This window comes from Asterias amurensis, chromosome 10, assembly GCF_032118995.1.
Source record: "Asterias amurensis chromosome 10, ASM3211899v1".
NCBI classification, from domain to species: Eukaryota; Metazoa; Echinodermata; class Asteroidea; order Forcipulatida; family Asteriidae; genus Asterias; species Asterias amurensis.
In genome coordinates this window covers 20,427,940-20,451,967 of record NC_092657.1, presented here as the reverse complement: position 1 = coordinate 20,451,967, position 24,028 = coordinate 20,427,940, and the positions used below count along the sequence as shown (strand labels likewise).

Below are 24,028 nucleotides of genomic sequence, written 5' to 3'. Positions count from 1 at the left end.
AGTTGTTGTACAAGCCATTTTGGGAATTGCATTGAGTCAGCGGACTAAACTATGTTGTAAAGAAATCCAGCGCATAGACGACCTTGCCGTGGCCCCTCGAACTTTTAATTATGTTTTTCAAACTTACTATTCCACAATTCAAGAAAATTGGGATTATATTTACTAAATTTTTACCTAGAGTAATTTTAAAATGCTAACTTAAATTGGGAAATAAAGACGAAGACGCCAAAGATGAAAACATTTATTAGATATTTTCTTCGTGGATGTCTAGAGCTGAAAGGCAGTTCTTAAAGGGAAGGTACACTATTGGTAATTGTCAAAGACCAGTGTTCTCTCTTGGTGTATCCCAACATAAGCATAAAGTAACAAACCTGTGACAATGTGAGCTCAATTGGTCATCGGAGTTGGAAGAAAAGGATGAAAGAAAAAAACACCCTTGTTGGACGAATGTGTGTGTCCCTTCAGATAGGAATAAAAATCTTCTAGCTAGAAGTCTTTTATTATTTTAGTGAGAAATTACCTCTATTTCAAAATCTATGCTACTTCAAAGGGAGCCGTTTCTCACAATCTTTTATACTTTCAACAGCTCTCAAATGCTCGTTACAAAGTCAGTTTTTAAGTGAATATAGGTTTTCTCGATCAATTTCGGCAAATGACCAGCCAATTTAACCTTCAAGCTATTCTATTTCGCGCGAAATCGAGTGCTACTGAAAAGGGTCATTCGATTTCATGTTATGATTAGTCAAAATGTAATGTTGCGTCATTCGATTTAACAAAATAATCATTCAATTTAAAAATTCATCAAAACAGCATTCAAATTCGGGGACGCTTCTTGGGGCGTGTTTGTCACGAAAAAGAATGACGATACGCTAGATTGAAGGGGTAAAACAGCTTTAATTTGAACGCATGAAATGAAACTGGCTGCTTATTTGTTGAATTCGACTGAGAAAACCTATATTTGTTTTGAGTAATTACCAAACGTGTACCTTCCTTTTAACAGCTAGTTATGTTTCTTATTTATTGACTCACATAGGGATATCGGCGGGAGTCCGTGGACAGAGGTGAAGCCTGGTGCTTTCAACGGGCTCGAAAGTCTCGAAATTCTGTAAGTTTAAAACGCATAAAACAGTTTGTTTTGAACACGTATCATCTTTCAAATTCAATTTAATGCACTATTTTTAAATGCAATTTTGTGCATTGTTTTTTAATAATAATTAAAATAAATAATGATTATAACATTTTTAGTAGTCCGGTATTTTTTCTATACCATCCGCCCTGGTTATAGTTAAAAAGCAGGACAGTTCTTTTCAGAACTGAGAAGTCGCCCGAACATCCGATAAATCTACTCCGCGGTAGTAGAATAAAGCAAGACAGTTCTCTTAGAACAAACTCTATACCTGGCAAGTAGATACACACATGGTGTTACCGCAAACCAAATATACAACATTTTAGAGCGCTAAATACGGATTTGTTTTAAGTGCTATAACCAGATTGACAAAACAGATGGGTTTTAAGGTGAGATTTGAAAGTGTCCGATGAAGGAGCTGCTTGAATGTGGGTGGGTAGCTTGTTTCAAAGTGTCAACTATTTTCCAATTAAATTGTTTCTTTTCCCCTGAAAATCTAATAAAATCTATAACAAGTTCAATGGGGCAAAAAACTAACAACTTTTATTAAAATGTCGTTGCTCAGAGTTGAATGTGGTTTGTTTTTACCTTTTGTCATTGAGTTTTTGACTGAATTACAAAGTTAGCCTAAAGATATTTCTGGTAATTATCATTATCTTACAATCAAAACTGATTGCTTGAAGGCTAAATCATTCCAGTGAACAACGTTTTATTTTTGTGTTTATTAAAATACTACAAAGTCACAATTACAAAAATACAACAAACGCAAGATCCAACTAAGATGAAATACCGACTGATGTGCACAATGTTTACTTAAAAAGATGCTATGTCAGATTTTTGGCCTCAAACATTAAAAAATAGATTTTTTTTTTTTGAGTGAATGGTATTTCAAAGAGTATCACCCGCTCTAACGAAAAACAGGTTTTACTTTTACTTTTAATGGTCAGGAACCATGACAACAATTTAAAACGTTTCTTGTAAAACACATAAGAATTGGTCACGTGATAAATTTTCGGGATCCCGACAAAAACTAATTTTGAGCACTTTATTTCACTGCTACTAATAATTGGCGGACTTTTTGAAGCAATGGCTCAATGAAAGCTTGTAACTTGCTCGACCCCATCAAAATACCTATTGAATTTTAAATCAAAACATTTTGGTCAATTCGGCCAAAGATCTGACATAGCATCTTTAAGATAACTTAACAATAAACGTGTACATTTATTTTGTTTCTTAGGAATATGAGGAGAAGACCGAACCAAGTTCAAGAATTTCAAGTGAAGAAAAATGAAATTGAACATTTGCAACACCTCATGTCTTTGTAAGTATGAATGTTAATCAGGCGTAAAACACAGCTGGTTTCCCGAAAAATAGTTAGTTGGAGGACGGTTGGTGGCAGCACACAGGATACCAGCGTGGTTTGTTTGCTGTCACCTAACGTATAATGGTCATTAGTGAAGAGTTTACTTTACATAAAGTATGTAGTGTTCAATTAAAAGTGGAATACTCTAAATTACCGTTATGTCATTTTTTTCTGCGCCATACATTTTCATAATGTTAATGTTTAAAGTAGAAAAGTGAAAAAGAAATGCATTAATTTTGCTTGCCTCTTTTCTTCAAGCGCAAAATGATATGTAAAAAAAAAATCTGATTTTTGTTTTGTTTATTTATTTATTTGTAGAATCGTCGATGATCCAAAGATGTGCTGTCTACTCGATTACAAAACAAATGGAATAATTGAGCTATGTTTTCCATCTAACAAACTTGACGAAGAAATACCATACTTGAGCTGTAACCGTATCATGCACAACTCTGTACTACGGGTGTTCATTTGGTGCCTCGGCATTAGCGCCCTCATCGGCAACGCCGGGATAATCATGTGGAGATTAAACATGAAGGATTCAGGAAAGCGTTCGCAATCGGTCCTGATTCTCAATCTGGCTGTTTCGGATCTGATCATGGGATTATACATGGTGATAGTCGCCGGAGCGGATGTACACTTCAAGGATGATTACTTTCTTCATGCGCCCGAATGGAAATCGGGCCATCTGTGCAAGTTCGCTGGTTTCCTCTCAATGCTGAGCTCCGAAGCATCAGTGTTTTTCATCACCATGATCAGCATTGATCGATTCTTATGTGTAGTATTCCCTTTTGGGAAGAAATGGCTGCGGTTAGAGTCTGCCCGAATGGCGAGCGTCATCCTATGGGCAATCTCCTTAATAATCAGCGTCCCTCCTCTATTTCTTCAAGACATGCGTAACGATAAGAATGAAACATTCTACGGTCTGTATGACGTATGCGTAGGCCTCCCTCTTGTTGTGAAACCCAAAGTTGTCTCCCACAACAACACATTGCTAGGGGTACCCCTAAATCGAACAATTACGCAACAAGCGGAGCCATCTTGGATATTCTCAGCCACCGTCTACCTCGGAATAAACTTTGCCTGTTGCCTGGTAGTCATGGGATGCTACATTGCAATAGCATTCGTAGTGATTATAAAGTTACCAGCGAAGAAGTTGCATAAGAGGAAGGATAGAGAGCACCGCAGGAGGGAGATGACCATGGCAACGCGCATGCTCCTTATTGTCGGTACTGACTTCTGTTGTTGGATGCCTGTAATCATCATGGGGATTTTATCACAGTCTGGTGCCGTAGACATACCAGACGAGACGTACGCGTGGGTTGTTGTCTTTGTTATACCGATCAACTCAGCGATTAACCCGTACCTCTACACCGTCTCCAACGCCAATGCGGTGTCGTTGAACTGTTGTAATGTCCGTAGCCCTGGTGGTTTAGTCGACTCGGTGCGGATGAAGCCATTAACTAGTCAGACCAAAGATACACAAGCAGGACGGAGTAGTAGATCAGGGACACAGTCATTCTTATAGTAACAAATAGTATCACAAAAATGCTTTGTGTGTAAACACGATGTGACCTATGTTTGCATTCAAACCGCCCTCTGTTGACAAAACACTATAATACGTCATGTTTCGCCGGGCACTGATTTGCGTAGTCATAGTAAGATTGCGTACATTTTCGAATTTCTAGCTGGCTGCCAAAACACAAAGGTTTTGCCCGGCGGTATGCGCGCGAATCATGTTATGGTTTCCGTGTGACGTCAGAGGTCACATCGTCTATACAAACAGTCGTGTACATGGCTGACTTTGATAAGTCTTGCTATAGAGACCTGTATCATGGTGCAGCCATCTTGATTTTTCCCCATTGATATCAATGTTACCAAACCGAGGCTGGAAGAGCAAAATAGTCTGGTTCCTATTTCTAAAATGATTGTAAGCATTAATTATTGTTATATGAAACGAGGAACATGACCAATATGGAGCTCGGAGGCATCATGATAAAGGTCTATTGACCCATTGACTCCGGCGGATTAATGTGCCAGCGCTCTACCATGCGTGTGGCATGAAAGTAAGGTTGTTTATAGTATACATGTACATAGAATACGACTGCGAATCTCCAAGTGAAATGAAAGCGAGGTCAACGGTTCATTTGAAAGGATTCTGACGAATGCTCAAGGCAGGTTTCTGGCGTAAATCGCGAACCTGGGGTCGATTTCACAAAGAGTAAGGAGTTAGGACGAGTAACTCGTCCTAACTTAGGATTAATCTTAAGGTATGCATGCTACAGTGCAGGGTTTGGACTCGTCCTAAAGTCTTAAGATTAGTCTTAAGTTAAGAAGAGTTTTGTGAAATCGGAGGTGCAGAATGGTTGTGTTTGTTTTGCAGATCACGTGTGATCTAAATCAGGATCTCTGGCGAAACAAACATCATTATTATTCGATGTTATGTTTGTTGTACGTTGGTGCTCACAAAGTAATTTCCTGTTTAAGGTATGTTGGGCTACGTTTGGAGTATATGAGACTACTACTTTAATTTAACGCACCGTAGCAGTTACAAGTGCTGTGTAGAAACTCGGGGAAAACCCCTCCTCTTTTAACTGGGTTTATACGTGCATTTACACACCACATTGGACCAACGGCTTTATATTACGTCCATGCAGCCCAAGGACGAAGCATCATGGTTAAGTGTATTTGTTAAATGGAAGGTACACGTTGGTTAATTACTCAAAGCAAGTATTACCTTTAAAACTGACTTGGTAACGAGCATTGGAGAGCAGTTGTTAGTATAAAACATTGTGGGAAACGACCCCCTCTGAAATAACATAGTTTTGAGAAAGAAGTAATTTCTCACTCAAATATAAAAACAAAAACCTTAAGCTAGATAATTGTATTTCTATTTGAAAGCACAAAATTCGTCCTACATGTTTTTTTTTTTGTTTACTTTCATTATTTTCTCGCATCTTCGATGACCGGTTGAGCCCAAATTTTCACATGGTTGTTATTTCATGCTTAAGATAGGATCCACCAAGTGAGAACAATGGTCTTCGACAATTACCAAACGTGTACAGTGCCTTTAAGGACACAATTGTCGTAAAGGAATCGAGCTCACACTCTACTGATCATCAGAAACACCAGAGTTTGAATCCGGTGTTCACAACTGCAATGACATGCCGCAGTGGTTCAGTTAAATTATAAGACAACCAAAAATAATGAATCAAATAATGGTCGAAGAGTTGCACACAATGTTGATGTACGCAAGCTTTTACAAACAAAACCATTTTGATAGTTGTGGACAAACCTGACTGACGGACAGTTACTGACAACTTTTAAATGATAACAGTGACAGCTGCAATGGATTGTACAAATCTCACGCGTTTACAAATGTATTGGGTTTCACCGTGGTTCAATGTTTGCTTTGACGACACTGGACACTATTGGTCAATACAAGTATCTTACTTAGTGTATTTCAACATTTGCATAAAATAACAAACCTGTGAAAATTTGAGCTCAGATGGTCGTCGAAGTTGCGAGGTAATAATGAAAGAAAAAAACACCCTGGTCACACGAAGTTGTTTGCTTTTAGAATTCGAGACCTCAAATTCTTATTCTGAGGTCTCTAAATAAAATTCGTGGAAAATTACTTCTTTCTCGAAATAAACGTTTCTTCAGAGGGAGCCGTTCCTCACAATATTGTATACATCAACAGCTCCCCTTAACTCGTTACCAAGTAAAATATTATGTTAATAATAATGTTCAGTAGCTATCGATTGTGTCTAAGGGCACGACAAATTACTCAAATTAACTTAGTAACGAGCAGTAGAGAACTGTTGATAAAAAAATTAAAAAAAATAAAAAAAAAACATTTTGAGAAACGGCTCCCATAGTTTGTGAGAAAGAGGTAATTTCTCACTCAAATAATAAAATACATCAGTTGGAGTCCTTTTATTATGCATACACACGAAGTATTGTATCAAGGGTGCTCTTTCTTTAATTATTGCAAATTCGATGACTTATTGAGCCTCAATTTTTACAGGTTTTATACTGTATGCATTATGTTCGGATACACGTGAGAATATTGGTCTTTGACAATATTATTATAATTATCAAACGATTCCCGTCCCCTTATTCATGAGTTAGACTTTAAACCAAAATTGACGACAATGTGCTGACACGACGACTCTTTACTGTACCGACGGCTGTTGCGAGCCTATAAGACTGTTACCAGTATCCAATTACAACTTTATACCTCGTCACATTTTTTTTTTATATAGACCTTATGCACATGACGTCATTTCAGTAGGGCGCCCTCACCTAGAGGTCAAAAGGAGGTTGTTCATTGGCAAATACTGTGCGCCGCGCGTACAAATCTGTGCGTCTCGATTGTTTCGTCACCGTTTTTCCTCTAAGATGACGGCTGGATGACTTCAATGCATAAGGTATAATATCATTTATATAAGCTTCCCCAAAGTAAAAAATAAATAAAATCCGAATGTACAAACCACATTTACGCCAACGTGGAAACAGTGCGTTAAGCCCGGTTCATACTTCATGCGAATGCGAATGCGAAGCGAATCTTGACGTCACAAATTCGCAACGAACAATTCGCAGCAGTTGCCCTCTGCTCTACTCTCTTGCGAATAGTCGCTGCGAAAGAAGGGTGTGACGTCAAATTCACGTCAAATTCGCTTCGCATTCGCATTCGCAGGAAGTATGAACCGGGCTTTACGGACCCGATTTGTTTTTTTAGGACGATAGATTGCAACGGACACAAATAGGTAGTTCCATTGTTCTCGGTAATTTGCGCATGCTCAGAACTACGTAAACAATAGAACTTTACCTGGTTAGTCTGCTGCCACCTAGCGTTCAAAAGTCGACGGTCACTAGAGTGGACCACAAAGGAAGGACAGCGAGACAAACGGACTCGACATTACGAACATTTTTATTTGCTCTGAACTACCACGACTCAACATAAATTTACTCTAAGTGCTCCGCGCAAAACCTCGCCCGAATCAAGGAATTGGGCACGAGGCCTAGCTGGTATTTTCTCAAAATAATAATTGTTCGCATAACGGCTTACTTGGTAACGAGCTTTTATGTAGAGTTGTTGATAGCATAAAAAATATATATAAAAATATTGTGAAAAATGGCTCTCTCTGAAGTAACGCAGTTTTTGAGTTCACTGTAAAATATTTGGTTTCGTGACCACAGCTGAGGTTGTGAAATCAAGCATCTGGAAACACACAGCTAATACTTGCGACAAGGGTGTTTTTTCTTCAACCATTCTCTAACAACTTGGACGACCAATTGAGCTCAAATTCACAAAGGTTTGTTATTATAAGCATAAGTTGAGATACACCAAGTGAGAATACCGGTCTTTCACAATTACAAAAGTCGCCAGTGTATTTAAACATGTTCAGTCTCCCAGCCAGACATACCGGTTCAACAACCATTGATAAACGAGGGGAATGGAATTGTGACCTTAAAGCCATTGGAACCTTTCGGTACAGAAAAAAAAAAGTTCACAGATTTACAAATAATTTACAGGGTTTACAGAAGGTAATGGTGAAAGACTTCTCTTGAAATATTAGTCCATTAAATGCTTTACTTTTTGAGAAAACGGTAAAACAATATACATTCTCGTTAACACATGTCATGACACGGCGAAACGCGCGAAAACAGGAGTGGGTTTTCCCGTTATTTTCTCCCGACTCCGATGTCCGATTGAGCCTAAATTTCCACAGGATTGTTATTTTAGATAAACAACTTAAACAACTTTAGAAATAGAAATATGTAATACAAAAAGGGGAAATTTACCTGAAATATGAAGACAAGCGAAATCAGGGCTGTCTGTCTTCATAGGAATTATGGGAGCACCCCAAAACCTGACGTTGAGGGCACTCGATTAACAAAATAATTAGTTATAGGAGGAAACTAAAGTTGATTAAACCAAAAAAAATAAGGGGGGCATGTTTTATACCTGTCACATATATAAGTTGTGATACACGAAGTGATGGACTTGGACAATACTGTTTACCGAAAGTATATAATGGATTTAAACCTCAACTATAGATAGTTCAATATGCACAATACAATGCTAAATCTACAAAAGCACTGTACGTACATTCTACTACTTTAAATATTTCCACGGAATGTTAAACTATGTCAAAACAGTAAACACTGAGATACATTTTGAGTACAATAAATGGTATTAATATAACAAATTTGGTGTCCTTTCGTTTTTTTTTCTGTATATGTAATGCCCGAGGAGCGCGTATCAACGAATGGCGTGAAACGACTCCCTCTGAAGTGACGTAGTTTTTGAGAAAGAAGTAATTTCTCACTAAAATAATGGTTTTGGTTATGATGGGATCAGCAAGTGAGAAGACTGGTTTGTAATATTTTGCGAACGTGTACCTTCCCTTTAAAGGAACACGTTGCCTTGGATCGGACGAGTTGGTCTATAAAAAACGTGTTGTAACCGTTTTTTATAAAATGCATATGGTTGGAAAGATATTTTAAAATTAGAATACAATGATCCACACAAGTTTGCCTCGAAATTGCGTGGTTTTCCTTTTACTGTGCGAGCTAACACGGTCGGCCATTTATGGGAGTCAAAAATTTTACTCCCATAAATGGCAGACCGTGTTAATCGACGAGGTAAAAGGAAAACCGTGCAATTTCGAGGCATGTTTGTGTGGATCATTGTATTCTATTTTTAAAACATCTTTCTACCCATATGCATTTCTTAAAAAACGGTTACAAACGCCTTTCAAAGACCAACTCGTGCGATCCAAGGCAACGTGTTCCTTTAACCATATAGCTATATATGTCAATATATATATGGCTCTACGGAATTAACCCACCCCTGTGACGTCATGCTATTGTTAAATCGCTCCATTATTTTGCACGAATGGCGCGATAATGTTTAAATCTTAAGTCAATCGTTTGTATGTATTACGTAAGCTTGTTCACTCAAAAAAATAATGGAGCGATTTAACAAGAGCATTACGTGTAGGTGAATTAACAATAATACTGCATGTGGTAAAGACGCACTTCAATTATGATATTAAACCATTCAAAGGCGTTGGACAAGATGGAAAAGAGAGAATTCTCAAAATGGTAGGTAAAGCAAGTGTGAACAGGTGTGTCTTTAGTTGATGCTGAAAAAGGGGATGGTATTTTTAGTACCTCCCTAAAAATTTTCTGGAAGTCGGTTTTCTCTCAAGTTGGAGTTTTTCAGTATTTATGCTTGAAGTGTCACTAAGGCCCCGGGGACCACGTCCTCTGTCGCCCTTGTCTTGGCCTCGGTGCCCCTTGAAACCGTTCCCATACGGAAACGTCCTTGCCCTCTATAAGTTATTAAGGGGGGTCCATTAGGTAAACAGTTAAATATTAATATGTCATGCATGAGTGATGTCGATGCATGCCGATCACCCCCATTTTGCAAACGTCAGGAGAGCCAGCCTTTAAAACAGCTAGCAGATAATGTCTAGCACTCTGTGGCTGCAGACCATTTGCACAAGAAGGGAACTGAATTGCAATCGAAACAGTTTTGTTAATAAACCGAGTGCAACAAAACTATATCACCAACTTCATCGTTGATTACCAATACCACGTACAATGTGTAGTTGGTTTCTTTTAACCATAGCTTTAGTATCAGCCGTTTTTGGTTTGAGCCAATCCTGCTCACCATGCCCGTTCCAATGGATGGAGAATGGGAACTATTGCTACCGATATTTCCCTCAGAACCTCTCCTACGATGAAGCTGAGATGTTCTGTAAGCAGTTCAGCCACACTGGACATGTTGCTGAACTGGCCACAGTATCGACCCTTGAGGAACTCACCTTCATCGTGGAGTACATGGACAAGATCATCGCCAGTCTGCCCTCGACCGATATTCCGAGACGGGTCTGGTTAAAGAATACCACCAAGGCAGTTATTGGTAAGTGAAAACTGTTTGCCCATAATCAAAATTGTATCTTAAAGGCAGTGGGCACTATTGGTAATTGTCAAAGACTAGCCTTCACAGTTGGTATATCTCAACATATGCATAAAATAACAAACCTGTGAAAAGTTGAGCTCAATCAGTCATAGAAGTTGCGAGATAATTCAGAAATAAAAATAACCCTTGTAACACGAAGTTGTGTGCGTTTAGATGATTGATTTCGAGACCTCAAGTCCTAAACTTGAGGTCTTGAAATCAAATTCGTGGAAAATAACTTCTTTCTCGAAAACTACTTCACTTCAGAGGGAACTGTTTCTCACAATGTTCTATACCATCAATCTCTCTCCATTACTCGTTACCAAGTGAGGTTTTATACTAATCATTATTTTGAGTAATTATCAATAGCGTCCACTGCCTTTAAATGAATAATACATAGTTGTTAGTAACAAAACAGTTGTTGATGTTCATAAACTGACATCTGGGTCACGAGAAATTGATGGGAAAACAAACCGATTACTTTCGCATGAAATTGATCAACAAAAATCAGTAAAAACGCTCACTGACCGATAAACTCCAAACGGGGAATTATTTTTTATATATCTCTCACCAAACATGACATTTCAAACAGAAATGTTGAAAAGGATTATTTATAGTGTCGTCATCATACGACCGTGTAAGTTTATGTAAATCTGTGATCTCAGACAATTTTTTGTTTCTTGTCATTTTTGTTTTCCTTCATCTAGATACACTTTGTGTTTTACTGTAATTAATTTTGCAGCGACGTATCTTGGGCCTGCGCTTAACGTGTCGAACCTTTGCCGTGTCGAACTGAATAATATTAGTAAATGGTGAATACATTCGACAGAAAAGCGGAGTTTAGCGCAAACTTGTGATAGTTTGACACCGTGTAGCGGGGCACGTTCTGCCGTGCTACACGGCAGTAGAACGGCGTGCAGTGGGTGGGGAGACCGGTCGCGGTATCTCCCACTGACTGACTGTCAAGGTCTTCAATGCAGAACTAGAGAATAACCTTCCCTAAAACAAATATTAAAAAAAAATGTTGCTGGGTTTTTTTCTGAGCATTTTTACAAAAACAAAGGTCACGTGATCTTTTTAAACCAAAAAGTAGTTCTAAAAGATCACTTGACCTTCCTAGTAAGTTTTACTTCCAGGCGTTCAAAAGTAAATTTTCGCAACCAAATTTAAATATTTTGGTTTACAATTTTTCGTGAGTATGATATGAAAACAAATATATATGTTAAAGATGCAAATTGTTAGTAGTGGTAACAAATCGAAAGTACGATATTTTCTGGTACAGAGTAGACTCTTTGTGAACTTTTGGTGTATCTCAATACAATTATTCATAAAATAACAAACCTGTGAAATTTTAAACTCAATTGGTCGTCGAAGTTGCGAGAGAATAATGGAATAAAAAACACCATTGTCACACGAAATTGTGTGCTTTCAGATGTTTGAGTTAGAGACATCAGCTGAGGTTTCGAAACCAATTCAATTCAATAAGAATGCTACTTTCTCAAAAACTACGCTACTTCAAAACTACGCTACTTCAAAATTGCTCGTAACCAAGTAAGTTTTTAAGCTAACACATATTTTGAGAATAGTGTCCAGTTCCTTTAAAGGGAGTGGACACTATTGGTTATTACTCAAAATAATTATTAGCATAACACCTTACTTGGTAACGAGTAATGGGGAGAGATTGATAGTATAAAACATAGTGAGAAACGGCTCCCTCTGAAGTGACGTAGTTTTCGAGACCTCAAGTTTAGAATTTGAGGTCTCGAAATCAAGCATCTGAAAGCACACAACTTCGTGTGACAAGAGTGTTTTTTTCTTTCATAGTTATCTCGCAACTCCGACGACCAATCGAGCTCAACATTTCACAGGGTTGTTATTTTAGGCGTATGTTGAGATACACCAAGTGAGGAGACTGGTATTTACCAATATTGTCCAGTGTCTAAAAGGCTTCCGAAAAGACGAACACACCCATCAGACCGGAATGAGGATGTCTACAAAGTCCATTTAATAAATTGATGTTTTAGGATAAAATTTGCATCTAAAACCTTACTTTGCTTCATAATTTTTGCCAAATGGCTGATATATAAACGCCCTAGCCTTGAGTGGATAACAGCTATTTATCTTCAAGTGCGCACTAATCCTCCAATCAGATTCGCTGAATGGAGTGGTGATAAAAACCTATATTGCACGGCTAATATCACTACCATGCGTATTGTGTGTTCTATGTCACGCGCCAAGTTTGCTTGAAGATAAATACGTTATCACACGCGCGCTCGTGAAAATACGAAAAAACATAGCCATCTGCGTTCCATATCCAACTCGGCCTTCGGCCTCGTTGGATATGGGACGCAGAAGCGCCATATTTCTCCGTATTCCACTCGCGCTTGTGTGATAACTTATGTTATATACCTCACATATAGAATCCTCGAATCTTATTGGTTAAAAAGGGAGTCATGGAAATAGCTATGCCAGCTTTTTCTTTCAAGATGACGTCATATTGACTATCGACTATGCCCTGGTAAATAATGGATCCGTCTCAACACACTGTATTCCTACATGTAGGTCGCGCAAGTGTTTGATGCGTTGTATACGTTCGTCGTTTCACGGCGCGAACTACATGAACTATAGCTGTGACCTTTATTCGCAGACGACCTTTCAACGTAGTTGTTTGTGTGGGAAATTTAATTGTTTGTGTTCATGCCAAACTCGCAACGTAAATTAATGGCTGAAGCAAGATTTCATCTACGGCAACAAAAACATCAGGTTAATTTCATGTGGTTGTTAATGAGCTTTAGATAGTCTTCAAAGATTTTTACGGCGTATTTTATCAGCTGCTTTGTGTTTTTGCTGTCGGCGGCATCTATTCTCTCGTACTTGGATTGTTATCCAGTGGTGTTGGATTGGTATATTTTACCCGTGAATGCGAAATGAAAAACACGAAGCAATATTTTGGTCAGTTATTACACTTTATTATACATTTCAAAATCAAGCCCCAGTTCATGAAATCTTTTAACCAATCAGATTAGAAGAATCTATATTATTTGGTATATAAAAGTAATATTGACTGCTTAATATTCAGGGAACAGTTGAAATTATAGGCCCTCGGTGATGTCAAAACCATGACTATGCCCGAAGCGATGGTTTTGACATCACCTTGGGCCTATAATTTCAACTGCCCCTCATAGCAGTCAATATTTCCATATTATAACACCCCTTGCAAGTATTCTGCCCGCTCATTGGTTTAGAGCGCGTCACATGACATGTCTTAGTTTTGCTAGACGACGGCCGTGTGATAGTGCGTCGGTTTGCCATGCGCTAGTCCGAAGACTAGCACACGGCGTGCAGTACCCAGACGTCCGTTGCGTTTACGAGGATGATAAATTTAATAGCCTGTAACCATTTCGGATTGCACGACACTACATGCAGCACAGTAAAAATGTTTGCAATCTGTATTCGCGTCGTCCGTGGTTTGTAGCATTCAGGTCTGTAACTTAATAATAATAGTACAGTATTTAGAAATGTTTGGGGTGTTATAAAACAAATATTGACTGCTTTTACTCGTGCAATGGTTAAAAACTATGACTCCCTCGGTGATCCCCGTAGCGTTCTATCTTCGCCCAGGGAAAATAGAACGCTCCGGGGATCACCGAGGGAGTCATAGTTTTAACAATAGCACTCGAAGCAGTCAATATTTGTATAATATTACAATCAATAATTTAATAATTACTTTGTCTGTATTGTTTTCACTTATTTAGTGTACATGTAAAGCTTGGCCTGTACTTGATTATGTGTCTTGCTATTAATATCTCTTGATTAACGGCTCATAATGTTAATAATGAGACGAGACTTAAAGCCATTGGGCCCTTTCGGTACAGAAAAAGCTCACAGATTTACGAATAACTTACAGAGTTTACAGAAGGTAATAGTGAAAGACTTCTCTTGAAATATTATTCCATGAGATGCTTTACTTTTTGAGAAAACAGTAAAACAATATCAATTCTCGAAATCGAATTTATTTATTTACGGATTTATTTTAAACACATGTCATAACCCGGCGAAACGTGCGGAAGCAAGGCTGGGTTTTCCCTTTATTTTCTTCCGACTTCGGTGACCGATTGAGCCTTAATGTTCACAGTTTTTTTTTATTTTATATAGAAGTTGTGATCCACGAAGTGTGGACCTTGGACAATACAATACTGTGTTTACCGAAAGGGTCCAATGGCTTTAATAGCGCGCATAATCCGTCACTTACGTTCAATGTATTCTAACTTTAATTCCTGCAATGTGTGGAGACTACGGTGCAATAAGCTGCCAATAAAACTAGAAATACCGGGGCTAGCTCTTCTCTTCTCGATAAGTGCAATGGGTTCTTTTACGTACGTTTTACACAATTATCTACACAAGCATGCCTTGAAATTGCGCGGTTTTCTTTTAACTCGTCGACAAACACGGTCGGCCATTTATGGGAGTCACATTTTTTACTCCCATAAATGGCCGACCGTGTTAGTTCGCGACGTAGAAGGAAAACCGTGCAATTTTGAGTGATACTTGTGTGGATCATTATATTCTACTTCTAAAACATCTTTCCAATCATATGCATTTCATAACAAACGGTTTCAAACGCTGTTTATAGACCAACTCGTCCGACCCAAGGCAACGTGTTCCTTTAATGTCATAGTCAGACCAAAATAACCATTGACCAATACCAAGATTTGAGGTCGCTATAGAATATTGGTGTTTTGTATTTTAGTTTTAACTTTACACATGTTGAGTCAAAAAGAAGTTGACGGGGATTATTAAGGGATTCAATGTGTTGTGAAGAGGTTTTCAACTAGTGGTTTAAATCCGCGCCGAGGCCTGGACTTGATATGTTTACCGAGACGAAGTCGAGGTAAATTATAAAGAACCAGGCCTCGGCGGGTTTAAACCACTAGTTGAAAACCGATTCAACACACTTAAGTGTGGCACAACTGTTTCAGCCGTTGCCACGACCAATAGGAATGAAGAAACTGTCTTAAAAGAAAAAAATGCAAGGTCGCATGTCACGCCCATGAATTAACCCTTTTTACCGGTCATAAGCAAAGGTTTATACACAACCACGTGACGCGCTCTCCACCAATAGGAATAGCGAAACTGTCAGAGGTATTTATTAATGTTTAAAAAGGAAAAAAAATGCAATATTAAAATAAACGTAAAATAAAATCAAAAGCTAATGATTTGCGTTTTTATTTTGTTATGCAGATATTATTCCGATTCTTGACCGAACCCTTGGTCCTACGAAGAGCCACGTCTCGTCATGTGACTCCGTTCCAATAAGTGGTGACGGGTTCCAACTCGGCGGAAATACCAGTTTGATTAAAATAGTGCCTGCTCCTGACGTCATTGATCACGCATGCGCCGTGTATGCTAAAACAGGTTCATTCTTAAACATTGGTGACTTTAAAGACACCTGTATCTCTGACCCGGGTCTCTGTGAATCTATGACGTGGTCTCTATGGTTTAAGATAGATACGTCATCGGGCTTTACTGGACAAAGGTACTACATCACCTCAGGGGGACAATCATCAAAAGCCAGGGGTATTGCTTTCTTTATCTTAAACAACATGTTTAAGTATGTTATCCATACATCGACACGCACTTACAATAAGGCATACGACAAATCAAAGATACCTCTAAACAAATGGTTTCACCTGGCTTTAACTATTGACATCGGCAATGTGACGGTTGATGACGCTCTTCAATTATTCGTTGACGGTGTACCAATCGCGAGTACCGCATCTTCAAGAGCTATAAGCGTCTCTGATCGTTTAACGAAGCTCTACTTAGGCACATCCAACGCAGCCACACGAGCTATCGATTATACTAAATATGGTGGCTCTGCTTCTTACAGTCATCTGACGGTCTTTGACGGTCTTCTCACCCAACAACAGATACATAACATTTACTCTTGTCGAACACGCGGTGAGTAAAAACAATTATCAACAAGCTAGCATTGTCCAAGGCTCCTTACGCAAGCACCCCCGCTCCGAATTCACAAACTGCATAGATACACTGCACGGAACATACTTGATACCGTGGGGTCGAAGCCTGGCTTTTCGAGGGTTTGAGGTACAACAAACAACCTCGAAAAAACATGCTTCGACCTCCATGATATCAAGTACTGTTATGTATCGTGTAGTTTAGTACCAAAAGCTGTTCGTGAATTCAGAGCGGGCCGGTGCTTGCGTAAAAAAAAGCCTTTGACAATGACATCAACAAGCTTTCAAATTTAACTTACTCTATGGCAGAATAATGAAGTCACCTATCTTTCGAATGTCTGCTATTCAATTCAATTCAATTCGAATTCCTCATATTTATTAATCCTCTAATATAATGGGCAATGCCACCCCACCCCCCCCCCACCTCCCCCATCCAGTATTCGAGCGCTGATCTCACTTGGAACTCTCCTATTAAAGGCAGCTGTGAAACAAATTTGTGTGCTTTCAGATGCTTGATTTCGGGACCTCAAAACCAAAATCTGAGGTCTCAAAATCACATAGGTGGAAAATTACTCTTTTCTCGAAAACTACGTTACTTCAGATGGAGTCGTTTCTCACGATGTTTTATACTACCAACAGCTCCCAATTGCTTGTTACCCAAAACAAATTATGCTAAAAGGTTTTTAAATTAATTACCATCAGTGTCCAGTGCCTATATAATGTTTTCTTGGTCAAATTCAGAAAATGAGCTGCCAATTTCATTTTCATGTGTTCGAGTTAAAAGCTGTTTTGCCTCTCCAGTTGCTGCTGCGTTTCAAATTCAGAATTCGGCAATTCAACTTTTGAGTCGAGACGAATTCCTTTAGCACTCAGTTTAATTCCACATACGCCCCAAGAAGCGTCTGCGAACTTGAATGTTGCTTTGATGAATTGTTAAATTGAATGTTTGCTTTGTTAAATCCAATGACGCAACATTACATTCGACTAATCACAAAACGAAATCGAATGACCCTTTTCAGTAGCATTCGATTTCTCGCGATGGTTAAATTGGCTGCTCATTTGCAGAAATTGACCGAGAAACATAAAGTTTGCATCGGTAAAAGGAAAAGTCATTTCATGAACTGCATAGATGCTATACTGCACGGCACATAACAGTACTTGATACCGTGGGGTCGAAGCATGGCTTTTCGAGGTATCAACGAGCTAGGTTACAAAACGAGCCAAGGCTCTTACGCAAGCACCGGCCTGCTCTGAATTCATGAAATGCATAGATACTATACTGCACGGCACACAACAGTACTTGATACCGTGGGGTCGAAGTAAGTTTTTCGAGGTTTCAACCACGAGGCCGGTTCAGATAAACAACCTCGAAAAACCAGGCTTCGACCCCACGGTATCAAGTACTGTTATTTACCGCGCAGTATAGTATGTTCATGAAATCATAGCGGGTCGTTCCGGTGTGGCGGTTGCAACTTTCCGCCGTCAGTTTTCCGAATGACCAAATACGGTACCATTACGTCATGCGACACCTGCGCACAGCAAGCGAAAGTAGTCAATTGTTAGTGCCGTACTGAGTCACGGAAAACTGAACACGGCGGAAGACTGACTTGGTGGTTTTGTTTACAGATTGGGACATACAAGTGCGTCATCTGATTATGAAAAACAGTCTGGAGTACGAGTGCGTGGCTAGTAGCTACCCATCTCAGCCCATCATTACGTGGAGTCTGTATCACAAACAAACCGATAGTTGGGAGAATCTTGACACTTCAGGAGATGACTACACGATTCAATCAGCGAATGTTTCTACGTATGTAGTTCGCTCTACATTGGTGATGAGTTCAAGTCAAGTCAGTCCGACGGCCGTTGCATGTACAACTCAGGTTGGGTCAAACATTGCCACTGCCTTGATCTATAATGGTAAGTATCAACTTTCGCTAAAACCATTAACGGTCGACTGATATGGGAGTGTCCAATATTATCCAATACAGATGTACATGGTAGACATTCAATCTACAAACCTACATGAATGTACAACACTAGATGTACAATGAAGGCATTTAGTTCATGTACATACCTATTAAAAACCCATATACGACCATAGAGTTATAAATAAGAACTCAAGGCAGTCGCATTATTCGCTGTAAACCCACCCGTATACCATGTGCGTGGTGCGTGCGATCACACCGCATGGCCCACCCGTATACATACTGTCACATCGTACGACTACTGTGCACACAAGTCATCCGCACTCGTACCAGTAACCGCATGCGGAGGCCGTCAGGCCGACAGCCTTGTCGGGTCTGTAACTTCCGGGTTTAATGTGTTGTATTGAAAAATTTCCACTAGTGGAAAAAATTGGGGGGCTCTCTGATATGCTAGTATGCAGTTCATGAATATGTATATCTTTCGTCAGACCTATCAGACAACACAGGATGTGAGGCAAATGAATTATTCATTTTGACGTCCAATCACGCACGCCTATCATGATCTCTGAGCATCCGTAGTGGTGGTGTGTGGTCTTTCGCCGGCATTATGGTAATGAGCTGACCGTGGGAACTCTTCGCTTATTATAGTAATGAGGTCAGTGGCTTCAACACAGACCCTACAAGGCTGTCGGCCTGACGGCCGACGCATGCGGATAGTGTACGGGGGCATCATGTCGTGCGATGTTACGCACAGTGAATACGGGTGGGTTTTTATACAGCGGCGGTCTTTTTTTCAGAGTGAATAATTCGACTGGCTAATTGGGCTAATTGTGCGTGCGGTTTCGTTGTGAGACCATTTTTATGGACGCGCATACGCCATTTTCGTAACGCGTGTATGGCAAAATATTTTGCCATACAATTTTGCCATACGATGACATCATCATTGACCAATGAAAACACTAGAAATGGTCTATGTGCGCTGACATCTTGCCATCTTGCCATACGCGCGTGTCACACGATGATAATTTTGCCATACGCGCGTATTGCGCGGTATTGATACGCCGCGTCCACAGACGACACAGAGGGTGGTCGAGCTCAGCGTTCTCCGGGTTCTATTTCTATATGCAAAACAGCCATTGATCTCCATTATACTGACTGGATGGGACATTGCGCTATGCTGCGTGCATAAACACGCGGCCGAACAATGGCGGCGCAATTCCTTCAAACGGGTAAATTAATGTGCACTTGGTCGAGTTTGAGTCTATCAATTAAAGTTGTACTTGTGGTAGATTTTCCTCCTAAAGCTTCTGCTGGGGAACTTAACAAAGAGGTCAGGAGAGCGTCGTCTAATTTGCTAATTTTTGTAAATTGAGAATAGAAATAATAATAAGGAGATTATTAATTGATATATTGCTATCGTATTTTTGCTGAAGTTTCCCAATCAAATGGACCACGCCCATTGATAAGTATGAAAAAGTTTCTGATTGAAATGCAAACTAATGATACTGTACATTTTTGTCAATCAAATGCCCTATTAATATTATGACAATGACCCATTTCTAAACAAAAACTCGGACGAGAAACTGTATTGGGATTCAGGTACATGTTTTTTTTAATTCTTTCAGTTCATTGAGAAACTGACAATAAACCACATAAACTTAAAGACAAAACAAGAGTCGCTCCTATAATTTAAGATTCGAGGGGTTAGGCCTATGCAAACTAAGACTAGAGTACTACATACTCGCTAATATTTAGGGAAAAGGACAAGAAAGGTAACAATGTGATAATTGAGAGTTGCCTCCATTAACGAATTTAACCCTTTTAGTGAAAAACAATCCCAACGGCAAAACTTCCATAACCTTTTTACTGTTCAGCCAGAAATAAATACTTTTATTTCGGTCACAAATAACGAAGCTGGCCATTTCTGGGACGACTGATTCTCTCAACGAACTTCTATTACTGTACCGTCTTAAATGCTATCGAATTCGTATACTTGTCGCTTTCCGAACCTTTGAATTATTGATGCTATATCATTATGTCAGCCGAACACATTATGTCAGCCGAACACATTGTCGGAATCCGAGCTTCCCGTCCTCGTCGATTCCAGAAAACCATCTGTAACGGAGTGAAAACAAAAATTGCTCGATAAAATAACAAATACTTGGCCTTTAATAATTATTTCTATGAATTATAGTTTAAATTTCCTGCCTAATATTTGCAACGTTAGATATTATAATAATATGAATCATTACACAAAATGCAAAGGCCTACTTACTTTTATGGAAAGACAATCCATTTGCCGACCCAGTTTTCCCTCCTCCGGCGATTAACAGCCGCGCACACCTTCACCATAAGCATTTTTAGTTTGTTTGATCCGATTCCAAAATTTTAAATCCCCAAAATGACAATTAAAAGGAAGAAAACTTCTCCCTGTTTGCAGCAACTCCGTTTAAAAGTGTACAACGCTCTTCGTGTGACGAACGGTCTTCACCCGTTTTAAAAAATACGCGCGCGGCCTGCGTTTGGACGCGATGTCCTATCCAGTCAGTATAATGGAGATCAATGAAAACAGCTATCTCACAGCGTGTGTTTGTGCGGCCATTTTGTACGTTGAACAAACAGCATCGCGTGAGCGTTCAATAAAAAAACCTCAAACGTGTATTTCATATTAGACGCGCATGCAGAATGACGCGCTTGTCATCTTGCGGTCCCGTGGCGTTTGTGCACGAAGCATCACTCGTGCGCCCTCTAGTTCTTATATATAACTCTATGTATACGACGTAGACATTCACCGTACAAACCTATGTGGATGTCCATTGTCCAATATCGATGTGCAAGGTAATCAGACAAAACTACAAGAGTGTCCAATATCTAATGTCCAAAGTCACTCAGTGACGCTCGAGGCCAGTGGTTTCTATGAAGATGAAGACAAAAAAAAACGCTTTAAGTATAACAGTAACGCATGGCATACATGTTTAGTATTCATAGATACCTCAGACAGTTTCGCTATTCCTATTGGTGGAGAGCGCGTGACGTGGGTGTGTATAAACCTTTGTTTATGACCAGTAAAAAGTGTTGAAACATGGGCGTGATACGCGAGCTTGCACCCGTGCTTATAAGACAGTTTCTTCATTCCTACTGGTCGAGAGCAACGGTTGAAACAGTTGTGACACATCACGCGATACGCGCGACTCGCACAGCATTCCCCTATAAAAAGCTGTTTACCCGAGGGCTTTACCATTTCATAGCTGGAGGGGTATTGTGTTGAAAGAAATCATTGAACAATATTATATGTTTGCATTTATTTTACTTTTTGACCCCAAAGTGTTGATGTTTTTTGACCGAAAAGGGATTTTTGAATGGGAATCAAAGTGTGTTGAATCGGTTTTTAACTAGTGGTTTAAACCCGCCGAGGCCTGGTTCTTGATAATTTACCTCGACTTCTTCTCGGTAAAATTTTCAAGAAACAGGCCTCGTTGGGATTAAACCACTAGTTGAAAACCTCTTCACCACACAATGATTCTTTTATTTGTGCTTTTCTTTTTTTAATAAGCAGAAGCTACAAACAACCAGAAAGACAAAGAAACACAACAAACAGACAGACATGCAAAAACAAGGACAGACGAACTTAAGACAAAACAACTTCTCTCTGGCACAGTATAGATCAGAGGAAATACAATGAGTTCATAATTAGCGACAAGATGGCAGAACCGTTAAAGTAGAAGCAATTTACAAATTGCACAAAGTGTGCATTTACCTTGGCATGTTTTATCAATGCAGATAATGGGAAGATGTTCAGCTTGAGTGATCAGCTAAATGGACCTAATGGTAAGTGCTTCAATAAAGCCGAAAATACTTTCACGTAAGCAGACAAAAACACATCTGCAGATGGCGGACCATAAAAAAACATTTACAAACATGAACCCAACACACGGGGGAATTCATTGCTGTCATTGGGGCACTGATGGGGGGGGGGGGTGGAATGAGGATGGCAAGAAAAAACATTATGCTACTAAAGGCATCCCCATTGTTACTAAATACAACGTTATTGACTGACGCCGGCTTTGCGGTCGGGGCACCATACCCACGAAAAACAGCAAGCTGTTACACTAATGGAACAATAAAAAAAACCGACGGTAATATTTATGACGATTATTTTTGTATAATGATAAAATGGATACAATAGCAGCTTTTCAAGGCTTTTATCTGGCTCAATGCTGATTATTTGCGAAGGCATAAGTTTTCGACAATATCATCATGAATGATAAATACAGTTTCCTTTGTGTTTACTAATAAGCGTTTGTTGGGGTAAGTGCTAAATTATGTCATCATCATTAGCGCCGTCAAGTCAACTGTGAAGAGACAATTTAATAATGATCTATAAATAACTAGATGGATTCACCAATGCGTAGACATACTATTGACTACCTAGTTTTGTTTTGATGTTTCTTATTTTCAACAAACAAAAGCTATTGCGAGGTTTCCTCCTACCGCATAATACAGTGTATCGCTTTAGGTGGCTGGGCGGTCAGTTGCTAAATGGTTAAATATTCAAACCGGGGTCACGCATGAAAAAACACACTCAATGCTGCAGATAAAACCCGGCAGTTACAATGAATTATGATTATTAACACATGGGCTGCGGGTAGACTGTATGGTTTAGATGTAAACGCCGCCTTGCCTGTAAAATGTCCACTTCACTGAATAACGTACACTAAGTTGCCCACCCCCCCCCCCCCCCCCTGGTGACGTCAAGTGAATTGGGTCAACAAGCACCTTATGTTATGCCACCATAATATGTAATGTTTTTTTTAAACAGTCCAACATTTCTTGCTACTCTCTATTAATTCGTTTAATTCTGCAGGGATATCTCTATTGGCAGAGGGCAGTTTAGTCAACTACACCCTTAATGGTTCTCAGCAAGATGGCGCCAGCATGATGGATAACTCGAACTCTCCTTTTATCTGTGAGATACCTGATAAAATACATTGAACAATAGACCAGTGACGTAAGCTTTTAAAAGACACTGGATACCATCGATAACTGCCAAAGACCAATCTTCTCACTTGGTGTATCTCAACATAAAATGCACAAAATATCAAACTTGTGAAAATTTGAACTCATTTGGTCGTCGAAGTTGCTTGATAATAACGGAAGAAACAAAACAGCCTTATCACACGAAAGTATGTGATTTAAGATGCTTGATTTCGAGACCTCAAAATCGAATTCTGAGGTTTCGACATCCATTTCAAATACTTTTATGGAAAACTACTTCTAATTCAGAGTGAGCCGTTACTCACAATGTTGTATACTCTCGAGAGCTCTTCATTGCTTGTTACCAAGTAAGCTTTTATGATATCAAGTGAAATTTAAACTTGGCTGGTATACCTTATTCAGGTTAATCATGCTGTGTTTAACACAGCTAATAGCATTAAAAGTGCTTAGCTTAATTTCATTTGGGTACTTTGTAACACAAAACATGATGTCCACAGGTTAGCATTAAATGCAGTGGACACTATTGGTAATTACTCAAAATAATTTCTAGCATAAAACCTTTCTTGGTGACGAGTAATGGGGAGAGGTTGATGGTAAAAAACATTGTGAGAAACGGCTCCCTCTGAAGTGCCATTGTTTTCGAGAAAGAAGTATTTTTCCACGAGT

General features: G+C 39.3%; 2 protein-coding genes across 2 annotated transcripts in view; both read left to right on the top strand.

Moving 5' to 3' along the window:
- Positions 1–4,014, top strand: part of LOC139943164 (uncharacterized) — a 59,580-nt gene extending 55,566 nt beyond the window's left edge. The window contains exons 13-15 of the mRNA XM_071939983.1: positions 1,034–1,105; positions 2,364–2,447; positions 2,808–4,014. Of these exons, the coding sequence (XP_071796084.1) occupies positions 1,034–1,105; positions 2,364–2,447; positions 2,808–4,014 (1,363 nt within the window). The remainder of the gene's footprint in view (positions 1–1,033; positions 1,106–2,363; positions 2,448–2,807) is intronic.
- A 6,089-nt stretch (positions 4,015–10,103) lies between these two features.
- On the top strand, positions 10,104–23,359 carry LOC139943250 (uncharacterized). The gene is made up of 5 exons (XM_071940072.1): positions 10,104–10,425; positions 15,706–16,425; positions 18,069–18,363; positions 22,214–22,251; positions 23,232–23,359. Exons 1-5 carry the CDS (start codon positions 10,104–10,106, stop codon positions 23,357–23,359), a joined length of 1,503 nt encoding a protein of 500 aa, XP_071796173.1.
- Positions 23,360–24,028: the final 669 nt, after the last annotated feature.

What these genes read in the sequence shown, in the direction of transcription:
- LOC139943250 (XM_071940072.1), top strand. Translation starts at nt 10,104, where the DNA reads ATGTGTAGTTGGTTTCTTTTAACCATAGCTTTAGTATCAGCCGTTTTT. An exon ending in GCCTTGATCTATAATGGTAA is followed by an intron (nt 18,364 to 22,213) that starts GTATCAACTTTC and finishes GCTTCAATAAAG; the next exon opens with CCGAAAATACTTTCACGTAA. An exon ending in AAGCAGACAAAAACACATCT is followed by an intron (nt 22,252 to 23,231) that starts GCAGATGGCGGA and finishes TTAATTCTGCAG; the next exon opens with GGATATCTCTATTGGCAGAG.